Here is a 16097-nt window from a genome sequence, read left to right as displayed (position 1 = left end):
TGATTCTATGTTTTATGCTTTCCCTGCTAAGTACTGACTTTATGAAAATGTCTCAAGGAAATAGGAAAAATGTTTGAGTAAATAATAATAGGTACTGGGTGACTGGCTCTGTGCTAAGTGATTTACATCAATGGTTTTACTTAATCCTGTATATAATCCAGTGACATATATACTATTGCTAAATCCATCCTCTCAGAAACTGTAAATAGGTACTATAATCTCATTTCACTAAGGAAGAAAATTGAGTGGTAGCATAACTTGCTCATTAGTGGTGAAGCCATGATTTCAGCCTATATGTGACCTCAAAGCCCGAGAGCCAACTACACATTAAACCTTCCATGAGTCCCTGTTCAACAGTATTCCATACAGTAAAACCTTAAATACTAAGAACCTCGAATCACTACATATTAAACCAAGAAAAATTAGACTCTAACACCCACAAATAATCTGATATGAGGAATTTAGTTTAAAACATAAAAAGCAAGTCAAGAGTACCCTAGTTTAAGGAACACATTTAGCCCAATGCCTGTATATCTTTCATATTTGCTTCAGCAATGCTGTTCTTTGAGAAATAAGGTTCACAATGAGAACTCAGGCACACCATGGCATCATACATCATAGAAGAAGAAGAAACTGTGTTTATGTAATAATATTTTACAAAGCACTTCAAGCTTAAGAGTTGGAAGAAAATGTTTTATGCTTAAATTTCAGTTAGCTAGAATATTAACCCTAACATCACCCTTCCCCTCTGTCCTTCATTTGTACCCCCATCCAACACACAGTCTGTTCGTTTTGATAATGGAATTGCTTTCCCTTTGGGGAGCACGGGTGGAGAGTAATAACTGACTCAAGAATATGAGTTGCCAAATGGTATTTACCAGTTATTTGCACCTTAGTTCCTATTACAAAGCCAATTAGGTTGAGGCAAGTACGCAAGCAGTTAAATGCAGTGATGAGTTAGTAATACTGTTGTTCTAATTATTGTTATTCACAAATCCTTGGCAGATTTTTTTCCCTTGTGCCTTAACTAAATTTTAAGCACACTTTGTCTGAAACTTTATTTTCTTTATTATGCCCAGGTTCTTCTAGAAAAATAGATGATACGTTAAGCTATAAATGACATTCATGATCTTACCTGTTGGTTGTCAATATTCATCAACGTGAGGCTGCATGTTGAGATGGTCAGTTTAATATTCATTCCCGAAAACTGAAGATTACTTTTGCCAAGAACTGTTGATAGGAACTTAACTGGAGGCTTTAAAAATAGCAAAACAATACTCAGAGTTAAGGATTTTGTTACAGGAGAATATTAATTTTTTAAGTGTTAAAAATGGGTCAAAACACACACTCTTCCTATTTTACTTTACACAAGTCAAATGAGATGGAATGCTTTATTTTAATGAAAACATTAAAAAAAATTGGAATGCAGCAAATTCTTTAGTAAGCAGTGAAATCTGAGCCCTCAGAACTTTTCTCATATATTCCCTTCTCCCCAAGTGTTGGGAGTAGGGCCTGCTTTATATAAAAGGAATTCCTGTGAGAGTTTGGGCTAGCTGAACTCTCCAGTCGTTTTGAAAACCAGAAGTCTAAAAAAAGAAAAAGTTGCTGGATTTTTTTTGTGATAATTTATAAAAGTACAAAAAACATTCATATCAAATACATGGGACACAGTGAGAGTGATGCTTTGGGGGAGCGTAATATATAACTATAAACACATTAAAAAAGAAGAAAGATGCCAAATCAAGAACCTAACTTTACAACTTAAGGAATTCAAAAAAAGAACAAATTAAACCCAAAGTTAGCAGAAGGAAGGAAATAATAAAGATTAGAGCAGAGATCAATGGCACAGAGACTAGAAAACAGAGAAAATCAATGAAACCAAAAGTTAGTTCTTCAAAAAGTTCAACAAAATTGACCAACCTTTTATATATATGGGCTAAGAAAAAAAGAAAGAAGACTCACATCACTAAAATCAGGAGCAAAAGTGGGGTGGGGACGCAACTACCAATTCAACAGAAACAAAAAGGATTATAAGAGAGTATTATGAACAACTGCATATCAACAAAGTGGATTCCCTAGATGAAATGGACAAATTCCTAGAAACATTAAAGCGATTAAGACTCAATCATGAAGAAATAGAAAATCTAGATAAACCTATAACTAGTAAACAACAACAATAACAGAAAATAACAAGTGTTAGAATGTGGAGAAATTGAAATCCTTGTGCACTATTGGTAGGAATGTACAAGAGTACAATTGCTTTGGAAAACAGTATGGCAGTTCCCAGTTCCTCAAAAAATTAAAAATAAAATTACCATATGACCTAGCAATTCTACTTCTTGTTATACACCCAAAAGAACTTAAAGCAGGGACTTGAACAGGTATTGGTATATCCATATTCATAACAGTGTTATTCACAATAGCTAAAACATGGAAAAAACTTAAGTATCCATCAACAAATGAATGGATAAGCAAAATGTGGTACACACACACAATGGAATATTATTCAGCCTTACAAAGGGAGGGAATTCTGACACATGCTATAGTATGGATGAATCCTGAGGACATTATGTGAAGTGAAAATAATCCAGTCACAAAAAGACAAATATGTATGAGTCCACTTATAGGAGGTACTTAGAGTAGTTAACATCATAGAGATGGAAAGTAGAACAGTGGCTGTCAGGGCTGAAGAAATGGGGACTAGGAAGTCATTGTTTAATGTATATAGAGTTTCAGTTCTACAAAATGGAAAGAGTCATGGGGATGAATAGGGGTGATGGTTGTTCAACAATGTGAATGTATGTAATATCACTGAGCTGTATATTTAAAAATGGTTAGGGGCGCCTGGGTGGCTCAGTCGGTTAAGCGTCTGACTTCGGCTCAGGTCATGATCTCGCGGTCCATGAGTTCGAGCCCCGCGTCGGGCTCTGTGCTGACAGCTCAGAGCTTGGAGCCTGTTTCAGATTCTGTGTCTCCCTCTCTCTCTGACCCTCCCCCGTTCATGCTCTGTCTCTCTCTGTCTCAAAAATAAATAAATGTTAAAAAAAAAAATTTTTTTTAAATGGTTAAAATGGTAAAGTTTATGTTACACATATTTTACCAAATGTTTTAAATTAGGAGGAAAAAGAGTATAAAAACATAGTGTATAGAACAGTCCCTGGCATGTAGTAAGTATGCAGTAAGTGCTAGCTATCAAAGGAAATTAACTCAAGGTTTTTTTTTCTTTCCATGTGTACTTTCTGGAAACATGATAGCCTGGTTTGTTTTGTTTTATTTTGTTTTGGGGAGTAGACTCCCCATTTCTGAAATGAGAAAGTCTTAAATGATTGAGGCTATTTGTTGGGATCATGCAACAACAACAAAAATTATCCTATTTGCAGAGGTTATGAGAGGCAGGAGGAGGCCAGAGGCTACTTTGGGGCCATGGGTTTTGTCAAAGTAACTAGTAATAGGGAGCTCTAATAGAATTCAAAGTCCACTTACTAACACTTAGTGTTTCCCATGCCATGTGGCTCATCTGAATCACTCTGGGTGACACTGGGTTCGGCCCTATGCAAACTAGTGAAGAATAATAAAGAATGAGGCAGGCGGGTGTGGAAATAAAGCACTAAGCTGGAAATACGAAGACCTGGCTTCTGTAGTTGGCTCTAAACTTCATCATCCTAGTGACTCAAGGCAAATCTCTTCTCTGAGACAGTTTAGTATCTGGCAAAATGGGAGGGTTGGACTGGAAGATCTCTAAACATTCCTTCTCTCTTAAACAATCTACAATTCTATGATTTATATAGTTATCTTAAGAACCTTTGCACCTCTCCTTTGGACATTCCAAAACAACTAAATGTTCTGGGTTGACAATTAAATGGCAATAATTCTATCTACCATTAGAGTTGAAAGCCTAATGTACGCCCAAACACTGTGTAGACATCATTTTATTTAATTCTACACAACTCAATCAAGTAAGTGCTATTTTCTCCCACTTTACAGATGAGGAAACCAGTGATCCAAAAGGTGAAGTGACTTGTCCAAGATCACATAGTAGGTGGCAGAGGCAGGATTTAAACCTATGTAACATCAAATCTTTTGCTTTCTTTCAGCATGAAAATCTCCTACTCACGCGTTATTATCTCATCTCTACTACCACCCGCATTTCCATCTGAAAATAGGCTAAGGAATCTAAAAATTCTAAAATGTTAAAATGAAGAATAGATACATTATAAAGTATTGAAAATTGGAAGATGCCAAACTGGTCATCCAGTTCAACTTAACTTTACAGGAACAAAAATGGGGTCTCAGAGAGATGAGATACCATGCTCAAAGGTGAGTAAACACCCAGGCCTGGAACCCAGAATTTTTTACTTGAAACCCAGGTACTTTCTTCATTCTGTCACCCCAGGCATCACCATTTCAGACAGTGTCAGTCAAGTCAGAAAAACTTGAGAGATAAGAACAACTTTCAGTGCATCTCTGATCATGCAACTGATAAAGGCCATTCTGGACCTTAGCTCATATAGTAGAATGAACTAACAACTATTTTGATATTCTCTTCCCCATAGTTAGGGAAACATAAAACAAGGAGAAACCACACCAATATTTACCTTTCGCTTTTTAACGGCTCCATTTGCCCCAGAGACAGCTTCACACAGGCGACTTATTGCTTCCCTGCAGAACAGAAACCATATAAAGACTTAGCACACTATCTAACACACAGTAAATGTTCAACAAATGTTAGCAAGTATTATGAACAAAATATGCACACACATAATGGTGAGTCTGACATAAATGACTCTCTCCTACTCCTACCCTTATGCTGAAAAAAATCACTTTGCAATAAGGAATCCTATTATTTACCTTCTTCATCTCTTTTTTCCTTGGCTTTTCAGATTTGGTTTTTAGCAATGTTGATTTTTAACCAAAAAGGAGGAGTGGAACTTAGTTGTCTGGGAATACTTCACAGTTTTGCTTTTAGCAAAATCCTCTTTGTGGTGATATGGATAAAAAGCTTCCTAGTATCTCAGTACCAAAGACAATTAAATACAAAAGAATCTGACACTAGAGGAAGTTTAAAGGGACTGGGAGAGAATTGAACTTCAAGGTGGTCTCAAATGGAGCCTTATTGACTGAGATACTGCTACAAGCCATTGAGCTTTCATGTAATTTCGCAGAAGAAATGAAAATCAATAACAAATTTCCTCCTTTGCTTTTTTTTTTTTTTTTGCCCTTACTCTATATTGCATTTCGTGAGAGAAAGGCACCGCTAAAATATGTAGTTGTTCCTTAATGGAAGTGGTGAACAACCTGGCACCCTCCTCTCCAGAAATGCAGTTAGAACTAAAAGCTTTTGTCTCTGGAACTCAGCATTCCTAACGGCCCAAGCTTTCACTCAGCGTAATCTGAACCATAACCTCCTATCTTTCAACACATATATTAAACTTTTCACAAAGCACATCTCTAAGCTCTTTCCTGGATTCACCGGAAATCATTGTTTAAATTAGTTAACTGTATTAGTACACACACACATATGACCACCTGCAACATTGTATTAGTTTTTATATATATTTCCTGAAAATATTTTTTTGAGATGTTTTTGATTCCTAAGGAGGGGAGGAACACGCAGAGGAATGCAGCCCCATTAAAGAAATCTATCTCCCTCTCTATCTAGAGAGATATATAGATACAGACACAATACAGACATATAGATATAGTAACGTGGATCTATGTCCTCAATGTTCTAGTAGATATATTGGAAAAATAAGTAGAATTCCAGAGACTCTAGGCATTGTTTTGGATTTATAATTTATATTTTAGTTCAGATTTTTTTTTTCTGGACAGATGAAATTCTTCTCTAAAGTATTCTCTTGTCTGATTTTTGCATAATTACCTACAACCAATACATAGAATGGCTTTTTGGTTTAGCGTATTTTCTCAGGATTTTGTATCTATGGTTTCTGTAGGATTCCAACCTTTGTTCTCTGGATGAAATAGAAGGACCGCTCAGAGAGTCAGACTCTTTTGTTTGGTTGGTTGATTGATGTTTGAGTCACCTAAATGATTATTCAATCATTGATGAGACACACAATAATTAATCTGAACTAGCCTCTGGTGTTGCCAAAATGACATGTCCAGGCACCTATGTTGTTGATATTTAATAAAAGGCGGTTATGAAAAATGTATCAGATCCTTTACTCCATGAGAGCCAAATGAGGTGCTTTGGTCTAAAAAGCTCCTTGTAAATGGTTTGAAATAAAAGTAGAGACAAAGGTGGGCATTGATACTGACAAGTATAACCACAGTTATTATTAGTTGTTACTTTTATATAGCACCTCCTAGTTTCACAAAGTGCTTTCCCAGGCATTGTTCTCTTGATTCTCATACAGTTGATATCATCTAACAAAAAGTAAAGTTTTAAATGGGAATTAAAAGGAATGCTTTGTAGCATGAGTGCCTGTCAAGGACAGTTTGTAAGGATGAACCTTCCTGGCAGAGCGGAGTTTGGAAATTCCAGAGAGGGAAGAGCATGTGTAACAGCACGAAAGTATAAATTATCATATGAGGGAAACTACAAGTAGTTTGATATTGATGCAGCATAGAGTGTGGAAAAACAAGAATGAATAAGAGCTGAGAGATGGGATTAGAGTCTAAAAACTTTTTCTGTAAAGGGCCAAATGAGGGGCGCCTGGGTGGCTCAGTGGGTTAAGTGTCTGACTTCAGTTCAGGTCACAATCTCACGGTCCGTGAGTTCAAGCCCCGCGTTGGGCTCTGGGCTGATGGCTCAGAGCCTGGAGTCTGCTTCTGATTCTGTGTTTCCCTCTTTCTCTGCCCCCTTCCCCATTCATGCTCTGTCTGTCTCTGTCTAAAAAAAAATAAATAAATAAAATAAATAAATAAACGTTAAAAAAAATTTAAAAAAATAAAAAAATAAAGGGCCAAATGATAAATATTTTAGACTTTTCTCTGTTACAACTACTCAACTCTGCGTTATAACTCAAAAGCAGTAAGAGGCAATATGTAAACAAATGAGCATGGCTATGTTCCAATAAAACTATTTCTAAAAGCAGGCAGTTGGCTATTTTTAGCCCAAGGGCCATAGTGTGCCAACCCCCAGACCAGATAATTCATACAAAAGAGATAGAAATAGTTCAATTTTTAAAAATCAGAAAATGTTCACATTCATTACAACTTTAAAATTGAAAATTAATACAACTACAAGATACTCACTTCACTGTCATTAAGTTAGCAAAAAAGAAAATGACAAATGCACTGCTGGGGAAGATGGGGAAAATTCCACGTCAGGCATACTTATCCATGCTGGGGGCCCTGATTAGTATTGATACGATCTTTCTAGAGAGTGATTTGGTAAAAGATGATAAATCTCTTAATATTTATCAGAGCTTTTGACAAGGGGAGGAGAATTTGTATCGAAATAGTATTGAGTATGTATATAGAATACATATTTATTTTAGAATAAAAAACCAACTCCATAGCTTGTGATATGGAATTTATCAATATAAATATTCCCACTTGGACTGTTAAGTATGAAGACTATAGAAATAAGGGGAGTCTATATAAATTAGTGGGCCGAGGGGCACCTGGGTGGCTTAGTCGGTTAAGCGTCCGACTTCAACTCAGGTCACAAACTCGCAGTCCATGAGTTCGAGCCCCACATCGGGCTCTGGGCTGATGGCTCAGAGCCTGGAGCCTGCTTCCGATTCTGTGTTTCCCTCTCTCTCTGCCCCTCCCCCGTTCATGCTCTGTCTCTCTCTGTCTCAAAAATAAATAAATGTTAAAAAAAGTTTTTTTTTTAAATTAGTGGGCCAAAAGTAGAACTTGGAATGGCATATACACATTGGTAGCTACATAAAATTAATTCTGTCTAAATAGTGATATAGAAAGAGCTTATAAACAATGACTTGGTTTAGGTGTTTTTTGTATATGTGGTTTGTTGTTTCCTATTTTTATTCTATTGATATTTATATGTCAACAATGTAAACAATGTTATGTTTTCCCTTCACTGTGCAGTTGATTGAGTAAATAAAAATATTAAAAGAATGCAAAGTAAGTTTCTCAGCAGGATTTTTGCTCATCTGCTGTCAAAATGTGAGGGCATGTCAAAGGTGTCCCAATGAAGGGGCCCCTGGGTGGCTCAGCTGATTGAGCATCCGCCTTCAGCTCAGGTCATGGTCTCACCGCTTGTGAGTTTGAGCCCCGTGTTGGGCTCTGTACTGACAGCTTGAAGCCTGGAACCTGCTTTGTCTCCGTCTCTCTGCCTCTCCTCTGCTTGAGCGCACGCTCTCTCTCTCTCAAAAATTAATAAACATTTAAAAAATTAAAAAATATATATATGTCCCAATGAAGAGGCAACACAGCCTTTCTCTCTTTTGCCAACACCCACAGAGAGATGGATCAATGTACATGTCACAGATAAATAAAAGATCTTTATTTGTATCTCTGTCCCATTCCAGCTTAACCTTTAACTCCTCCATCTTTATGACTGCTAAATCCAGATTTATTTTTTCAGTTTATTTGGTAGACTTCCTTGTTTCCATTCCCCAAAGTTTCATAAAGAAGAAAAATCTTGACCGGTTTTAGCAACGCTTTTACAGTAGAAGCCCCTTCCTTTATTTTTTATTTTTTTTTCAATATATGAAATTTATTGTCAAATTGGTTTCCATACAACACCCAGTGCTCATCCCAAAAGGTGCCCTCCTCAATACCCATCAGAGAGGGAAGAACATGTGTCACCCTCCCCTCCCTCCCACCCCCCATCAACCCTCAGTTTGTTCTCAGTTTTTAACAGTCTCTTATGCTTTGGCTCTCTCCCACTCTAACCTCTTTTGTTTTTTTTTTCCTTCCCTCCCCCATGGGTTTCTGTTAAGTTTCTCAGGATCCACATAAGAGTGAAACCCTATGGTATCTGTCTTTCTCTGTATGGCTTATTTCACTTAGCATCACACTCTCCAGTTCCATCCACGTTGCTACAAAAGGCCATATTTCATTCTTTCTCATTGCCACGTAGTATTCCATTGTGTATATAAACCACAATTTCTTTATCCATTCATCAGTTGATGGACACTTAGGCAAAAATTCTCAATAAGATACTAGCAAATAGAATTCAACAGCATATAAAAAGAATTATTCACCATGATCAAGTGGGATTCATTCCTGGGATGCAGGGCTGGTTCAACATTCGCAAATCAATCAACGTGATACATCACATTAATAAAAGAAAAGATAAGAACCATATGATCCTGTCGATCGATGCAGAAAAGGCCTTTGACAAAATCCAGCACCCTTTCTTAATAAAAACCCTTGAGAAAGTCGGGGTAGAAGGAACATACTTAAACATCATAAAAGCCATTTATGAAAAGCCCACAGCTAACATCATCCTCAATGGGGAGAAACTGAGAGCTTTCCCCCTGAGATCAGGAACACGACAGGGATGTCCACTCTCACCGCTGTTGTTTAACATAGTGTTGGAAGTTCTAGCATCAGCAATCAGACAACAAAAGGAAATCAAAGGCATCAAAATTGGCAAAGCCCCTTCCTTTAGAATGACACACAATGCCATCTCAGGGAATCTGGGTTTTAATGAAGGAACATCTCCTATCTATACAGGCAGGACATAAGTACCTTATGTACATCACCTCATTTCTTCTTAACAATGTCATTTCAAGATAGCTATTTTATATCCATCTTACAAATGAGGAAACAAAAGCATACAGAATTTAAATAACTGCTTCTGAATAATGCAGCTGAGAGTGGGAGAGGCAGAATACAAACCCAGGTCTGAATTCAAAACCTACACTCATTCAGGGAGTAACCATACTGCCATGTGCACGAAAGGGAGGGAATCCCACACTCCCAGGACCAGGAAAACAATACTCGTCCTTCTCTTGCTCACTCCCCCAAATGCAGTGGCAGGGGGGTGGGGGGGGAGCTTTTTGGCCAATCCTTACTCCAATGTAACTGGGGTAAACTAGCAAGGGACTAGTGCAAAGTGGCAGGGGTCAATTCCAGAAAAAGCCCAAAGGGATAACCCTAGCCCTTTCTCAGCCATTGCTTTCTATACATTGGCTGTTATCTCCTCATGGAAGAAAAGAGCACCCAGAACCCAGCTGTGTGCCCATGTGGGCAAGCATGCTTGTGTATGCCTGGGCACACTCACTCAGATTTTAAAGTCAGGAGCACTACAAAAAAAAAAAAAAAAAAGTACAGGCCAATATCCCTGATGAACATAGGTGCAAAAATCTTCAACAATATATTAGCAAACCAAATTCAACAATACATTTAAAGGATCATATGTTACTATCAAGTGAGATTTATTCCAGGATGTAAAGGTGGCTCAGCATGTGCAAATCAACCAACATGATGCTCCACATTAACAAAATGAAGGAAGGAAATCATATGATCTTCTCAATAGACACGGAAAAAGCATTTTACAAAATTCAACATCCATTTATGATTTAAAAAAAACCAAACTGTCAACAAATTGGGTATAGAAAGAACACACCTCAACATAATAAAGGCCAATGACAAACCCGCAGCTATTATCATACTCAATGGTGAAAAGCTGAAAACTTTTCCTTGAAGATTAGGAAGAGCATAAGGATACCTACTCTCCCCACTTAGTTCAACATAGTACTGGAAGTCCTGGCCAGAGCAATTAGGCAAAAATTAATAATAAAAAAAAGAAGTTAAAAACATCTAAACTGGAAAGGAAGAGGTAAAATTATCACCATTTTCAGATGACATGAAATTTTAGATAGAAGACCCTAAAGACTCTACCAAAAACTATTAGGACTAATAAGTTAATTCGGTAAAGTTGCAGGATATAAAAGTAATATATAGAAATCTGTTTCATTTCTATACACTCATAATGAACTATCAAAAAGAGAAATCAAGAAAAAAATCTCCTAAAATCAACAAGAAACAACAGGTGTTTGGCACGGATGTGGAGAAAAAGGCACCCTTGTGCACTGTTGGTGGGAATGCAAACTGGTGCAGCCAATGTGGAAAACAATTTGAGGACTCCTCAAAAAATTTAAAAATAGAACTACCCTACCTTCCAGCAATCACATTATTGGGTATTTACCCAAAGAATACAAAAACGCAAATTCAAAGGGACACATGCACCCCTGTGTTTACTGTAGCATTATTAAAATAGCCAAGATATGGAAACAGCCCAAGGGTCCACTGATTGATGAATGAATAAAGAAGATGTGGTATATATACACAATGGAATATTTTTCAGCCATAAAAGAGAATGAGATCTTGCCATTTACAATGATGTGGATGGAGTTAGAGAGTATAATGCTAAGCAAAATGAGTCAGTCAGAGAAAGACAAATACCATATAATTTCACTCATGTGTGTTATTTAAGAAAGAAAACAAGTGAGCAAAGGGAAAAAAAAAAAAAGAAAGAGAGAAACTAAGAAATAGACTCTTAACTTTAGAGAACAAACTGATAGTTACCAGAGTGGAGATGGGTGAAATAGATGATGGAGATTAAGGAGGGCACTTGCTGTGATGAGCATTAGGTGTTTTATGGAAGTGTGGAATCACTATACTGTGTCCCTGTATCTAATATAACACCATATTTTAACTAACTGTAATTAAAATAAAAACTGAAAAATAAAAAAAAAAGAATCCCACTTTCAATCACACCAAAAATAATAAATAGGAATAAATATAACCAAGGAGGTGAGAGACCTGTACACTAAGAAGTCTAAGACACTTTTGTGTCTTAGATTCTAAGATGAAAGAAATTGAAGAAAACAAAGAAAACACACATAAATGGAGAGATATTCCATACTTATGTATCAGAAGAATTTATATTGTTAAAATGTCCATAGAAACCAAAGTAATCTAGACATTCAATGCAATCCCTATCAAAATTCCATGGCATTTGCCACAAAACTAGAACAAACAATTCTTAAATTTATGTAGTACTACAAAGACCCTGAATAGATAAAATAATCTTAAGAAAGAAAAACAAAGCTGGAGGTATGATGCTTCCTGACTTTAAACTGTAGTACAAAGCTATAGTAATTACAACAGTAAGATACTGGCATAAAAACAGACACATAGATCAATGGAATAGAATAGAGGGGCTGGAAATAAACATATGCATATATGGGCAATTAATTTATGACAAAGGAGGCAAGAATATACAATGAAGAAAAGACAGTCTCTTCAATAAATGGTGTGGGGAAAACTGGACAGCAACATGGAAAAGAATGAAACTACACAACTATTTTACCCCATACACAAAAATTAATTCAAAATGGATTAAAGACCTGAAACCATAAAACTCCTATAAGAAAACATAAGCTCCTTGACATCAGTTTTAAATCTTTTTTTTTTTTAATCTGAATCTAAGGCAAGGAAAACAAAAGTAAAAATAAATGGGACTACATAGGATTAAAAGCCACTGCACAGTACAAGAAACCACCAACAAAATGAAAAGGCAGCCTACTAAATGAGAGAAGATATTTACTAATCATATACCAGTAATGGGTTAATACCCAAAATATATAAAGAACTCCTACAACCCAATAACAAAAAACAAACAATACAATTAAAAATGGGCAGAGGATCTGAATAAACAATTTTCAAAAGAGACATCCAGATGGCCAACAGACACATGAAAAGAGGCTCAACATCACACTTTATATCAGGGAAATGTAAATCAAAACCACAATGAGATATTACCTCACACCCTTCAGAATGGCTATTTTCAAAATGACAAGAAATAGGGGTGCCTGGGTGGCTCAGTCGGTTGGGCGTCCGACTTCGGCTCAGGTCATGATCTCACAGTTCGTGGGTTCGAGCCCCACGTTGGGCTCTGTGCTGACGGCTCAGAGCCTGGGGCCTGTTTCGGATTCTGTGTCTCCCTCTTTCTCTGCCCCTCCCCTGTTCACGCTCTGCCTCTGTCTCAAGAATAAATTAAAAAAAACAATTTTTTTTAATTTAAAAAAAAGACAAGAAATAATTATTAGAAAGGGTATAGAGAAAAGGAAATCCTTATACACTGTTAGTGGAAATGTAAATTGGTGCAGCCACTGTGGAAAACAGTATGGAGGTTCCTCAAAAAATTTAAAATAGAAATACCATATAATCCGGCAAATCCACTACTGGGTATCTATCAGAAGAAAACAAAACACTAATTTGAAAAGATATATGCACCCCTAGGTTCATTGCAGCATTACTTACAATAGCCAAGATATGGAAACAACCTAAGTGTCCATCGATGGACAAATGGACAAAGATGTCTCTCTCCCTCTCTCCCTCTCTCTGTGTACACAGACAATGAAATACTTTTGCCATAAAAAGAATGAAATCTTGCCACTTGTGACAACATGGATGGACCTTGAGGGCATTATGCTAAGTGAAATAATTTAGAACAGAAAAGGCAAATACAATACTGCGTGATTTCACAAAACAAAACCCAGACTCACAGATACAGAGAACAGATTGGAGAGTGCCAGAGGGGAGGGGCTCAGAAGGGGGGGGGGGGGGTAAAGGGGATCAAGATGAAAGAACTTCAATTATAAAATAATTAAGTCATGAGATGTACTATATGGCACGGGGACTATAGTCAATAATATTGTGTTAAATTTGTATAGTGGCAGATGGTAGCTAGACTCATTGTGGTGATCATTTCACAACATACTCAAATGACCAATCACTATGCTGTACGCCTGATACTAATATAATACTGTATTAAACTCCTTTTAAAAAAAGGAGTTCTAAAGTCGGTCAAGGCATGTGGAAGCATTACAGACTCTGAAAATCTCTGGATATACAACTCTGCTCAAAAGAAAAAAGGAGAAACTTGTGCCTATGAACTTGCTTTTAAAAAGTGGCGATGGGGTGCCTGGGTGGCTCATTTGGTTAAGAGTCCAACTTCAGCTCAGGTGGTGATTTCATAGTTCCAGAGTTTGAGCCCTGCATCGGGTACTCTGCAGTCAGCGCGCAGAGTCTGCATAAGATCCTCTGTCCCCCTTTCCCCTGTCCCTCCCCCACTCGTGGGTGCCCTTGCACATGTGCGTGCTCGCGCTCTCTCTCTCTCTCTCTCAAAAATAAATAAACATTAAAAACAAAACAAGAAGTGGTGATATTATACATCGGTGTTGATAGTAGCTTTACTCACAATAGCTAAAACACGGAAGCAACCCAAGCGTCCGTGAATGGATGAATAGATAAGCAAAATGTTGTATATACATGCAGTGGAATACTATTCCTTAAAAATGAAGGCAATTCTGCAGTATGCTACAACATGGGTGAAACTTAAGGACCTCATGCATGCTATGTGAAATAAGCCAGTCGCAAACATACAAATACTACGTGATTCCACTTCCACCAGCTACTTAGAGTAGTCAGATCCACAAAGACAGAAAGTGGAATGGTGGTTGCCAGGGCCTAGGGGAAGAGGGACTAGGGAGGACTTGTTTAATGGGTATAGAGTTTCGGTTTTGCAAGATGAAAAGAATTATGGGGTTGGCTGGTAGTGATGGCCGCACAACAATGTGAATGTATTTAATAAGACTGAACTGTACACTTAAAAAATGGTTAATATGCTATATTTTATGTTATGTGTATTTTACCACAATAAAAAAGAAAAAATACAAAGTGGTTATTATTATTATTATTATTATTATTATTATTTTGGATTTGAGACTCCAAAGAGTCACAGGCTCTCTCTCCAATGAGAGGTCTGTTTGTACAAAATTTTCTATTCAATTTTAGGAGATCCTCCCTCCCCTCCCCCCCCGCCCTCCCCCCCACTCCACTACCCAGAAAACCATCTGTGGGGCTCTTGGGACTCCACAGATCCCAGGCTAAGAACCACTGCTTTACAATAACCTCTCAAATTCTGCTTTCTCGGCTGCTATCAGTGTTAACAAATCTCCCGAAACCCAGCCAGGGAAGACAGATAGATGGTTGCATTTTGTTGCCTTTCTTCACAAAGATCTTTTCTTTCCCTCAGACTAGGACCAAGAGATTAGCTGTAACATTTTCAAAAACAAATAGTACTTTCAATGCTCTTCTGGAGTTTCAGCCACACCCTCAGACACTTTACAAATGCAGAGGAAAAAGAAAACAGAGCCCAGAAGTGGGGATTTCCTCACAGGGCTGGGGGTGTCCCCGCCACCCCAGCTGCCTATGAAGCCGGCATTTCTACACAACCCTTTTGGAGCTGACTGGTCATGAGGCACTCTCCAGCTAGCAAACATTCAGCAAATGTCCTCTCTTGGAGAAGCAGAATTTTCAGAGTTTTAATGGCTCAAGATTTCCATCCTGGGAGCCTGCACTAGAAAGAGGCAGAAACGCCCCACAGCACCAACAGTGGCCACTTTGTTTATTGTTTTGCCACATGAGAGAGAAGAGGAGAGAAGTGGGCTGATGTAAGAGAATGAGAATGCCGTTGAAGATTTGCTTTTAAGCATTTAAAACCCTGCCTACGCCATAAGACCAAAAACAGATATTTTGTCTGTCTCAACAGAGTGCAAACTAATCATCCAAACAAAGCCACCTTTCTTCATCAACCCTTGGCCACTACAGTACTTAAGTTATAATTTTTCTGTGTCTTTAACCCTTAAACAGTTAAGCTCTTCTGGAAGCAAAGTTGTCTAACCCCCCCTTGTTATAGGTTTGGAAGGCAATATCACAATCCAAGACAAAGTAGAGTGTTTGATAGAGGGACCGTTTGTCGGGCAGACTGTTTCTACTAAATGTCAAAATGCAGCTCTTCAGTAAATAGGAAAGCCAGCAAATGTGTAACATGAAACCAGGCAAAAGGCCCAGTGGGTTTGAGGCAACTCTCCCCATCTCCTGCCCCCACCCCCTGCCACATACAGAATGAAGGAATGGATTCAATTTTGTCCAGGCAAATAGAAATGAGAATAAATTTTAATCACAGCAAAAACCTCCCCTAAACAAAACACAAAAATAATGGGGCAAAACAAAGTCACCTACATTTCCCAAGGTACTTTCCTTAAAGAAAGCAATTAACAACGTCGAAGGGACAGGTTGTCAATGTCTCAAAGTGCCCTCGTATTGATGAAGGGAGGGACTTGTGAGTACCTCAAGCCCCAGAT

General features: G+C 37.7%; 1 protein-coding gene across 1 annotated transcript in view; it reads right to left on the bottom strand.

Moving 5' to 3' along the window:
* The window catches only part of SHC4 (SHC adaptor protein 4), a 130361-nt gene that overhangs the window by 55217 nt on the left and 59047 nt on the right, over positions 1-16097 (bottom strand). Inside the window, exons 3-4 of the mRNA XM_058737803.1 lie at positions 4596-4659; positions 1136-1255 (exon numbers count right to left, since the gene is read on the bottom strand). Of these exons, the coding sequence (XP_058593786.1) occupies positions 1136-1255; positions 4596-4659 (184 nt within the window). The remainder of the gene's footprint in view (positions 1-1135; positions 1256-4595; positions 4660-16097) is intronic.

The sequence above is a fragment of the Neofelis nebulosa genome, chromosome 7 (assembly GCF_028018385.1).
Source record: "Neofelis nebulosa isolate mNeoNeb1 chromosome 7, mNeoNeb1.pri, whole genome shotgun sequence".
Lineage (NCBI taxonomy): Eukaryota > Metazoa > Chordata > Mammalia > Carnivora > Felidae > Neofelis > Neofelis nebulosa.
This window is presented reverse-complemented; position numbering and strand designations above follow the sequence as displayed.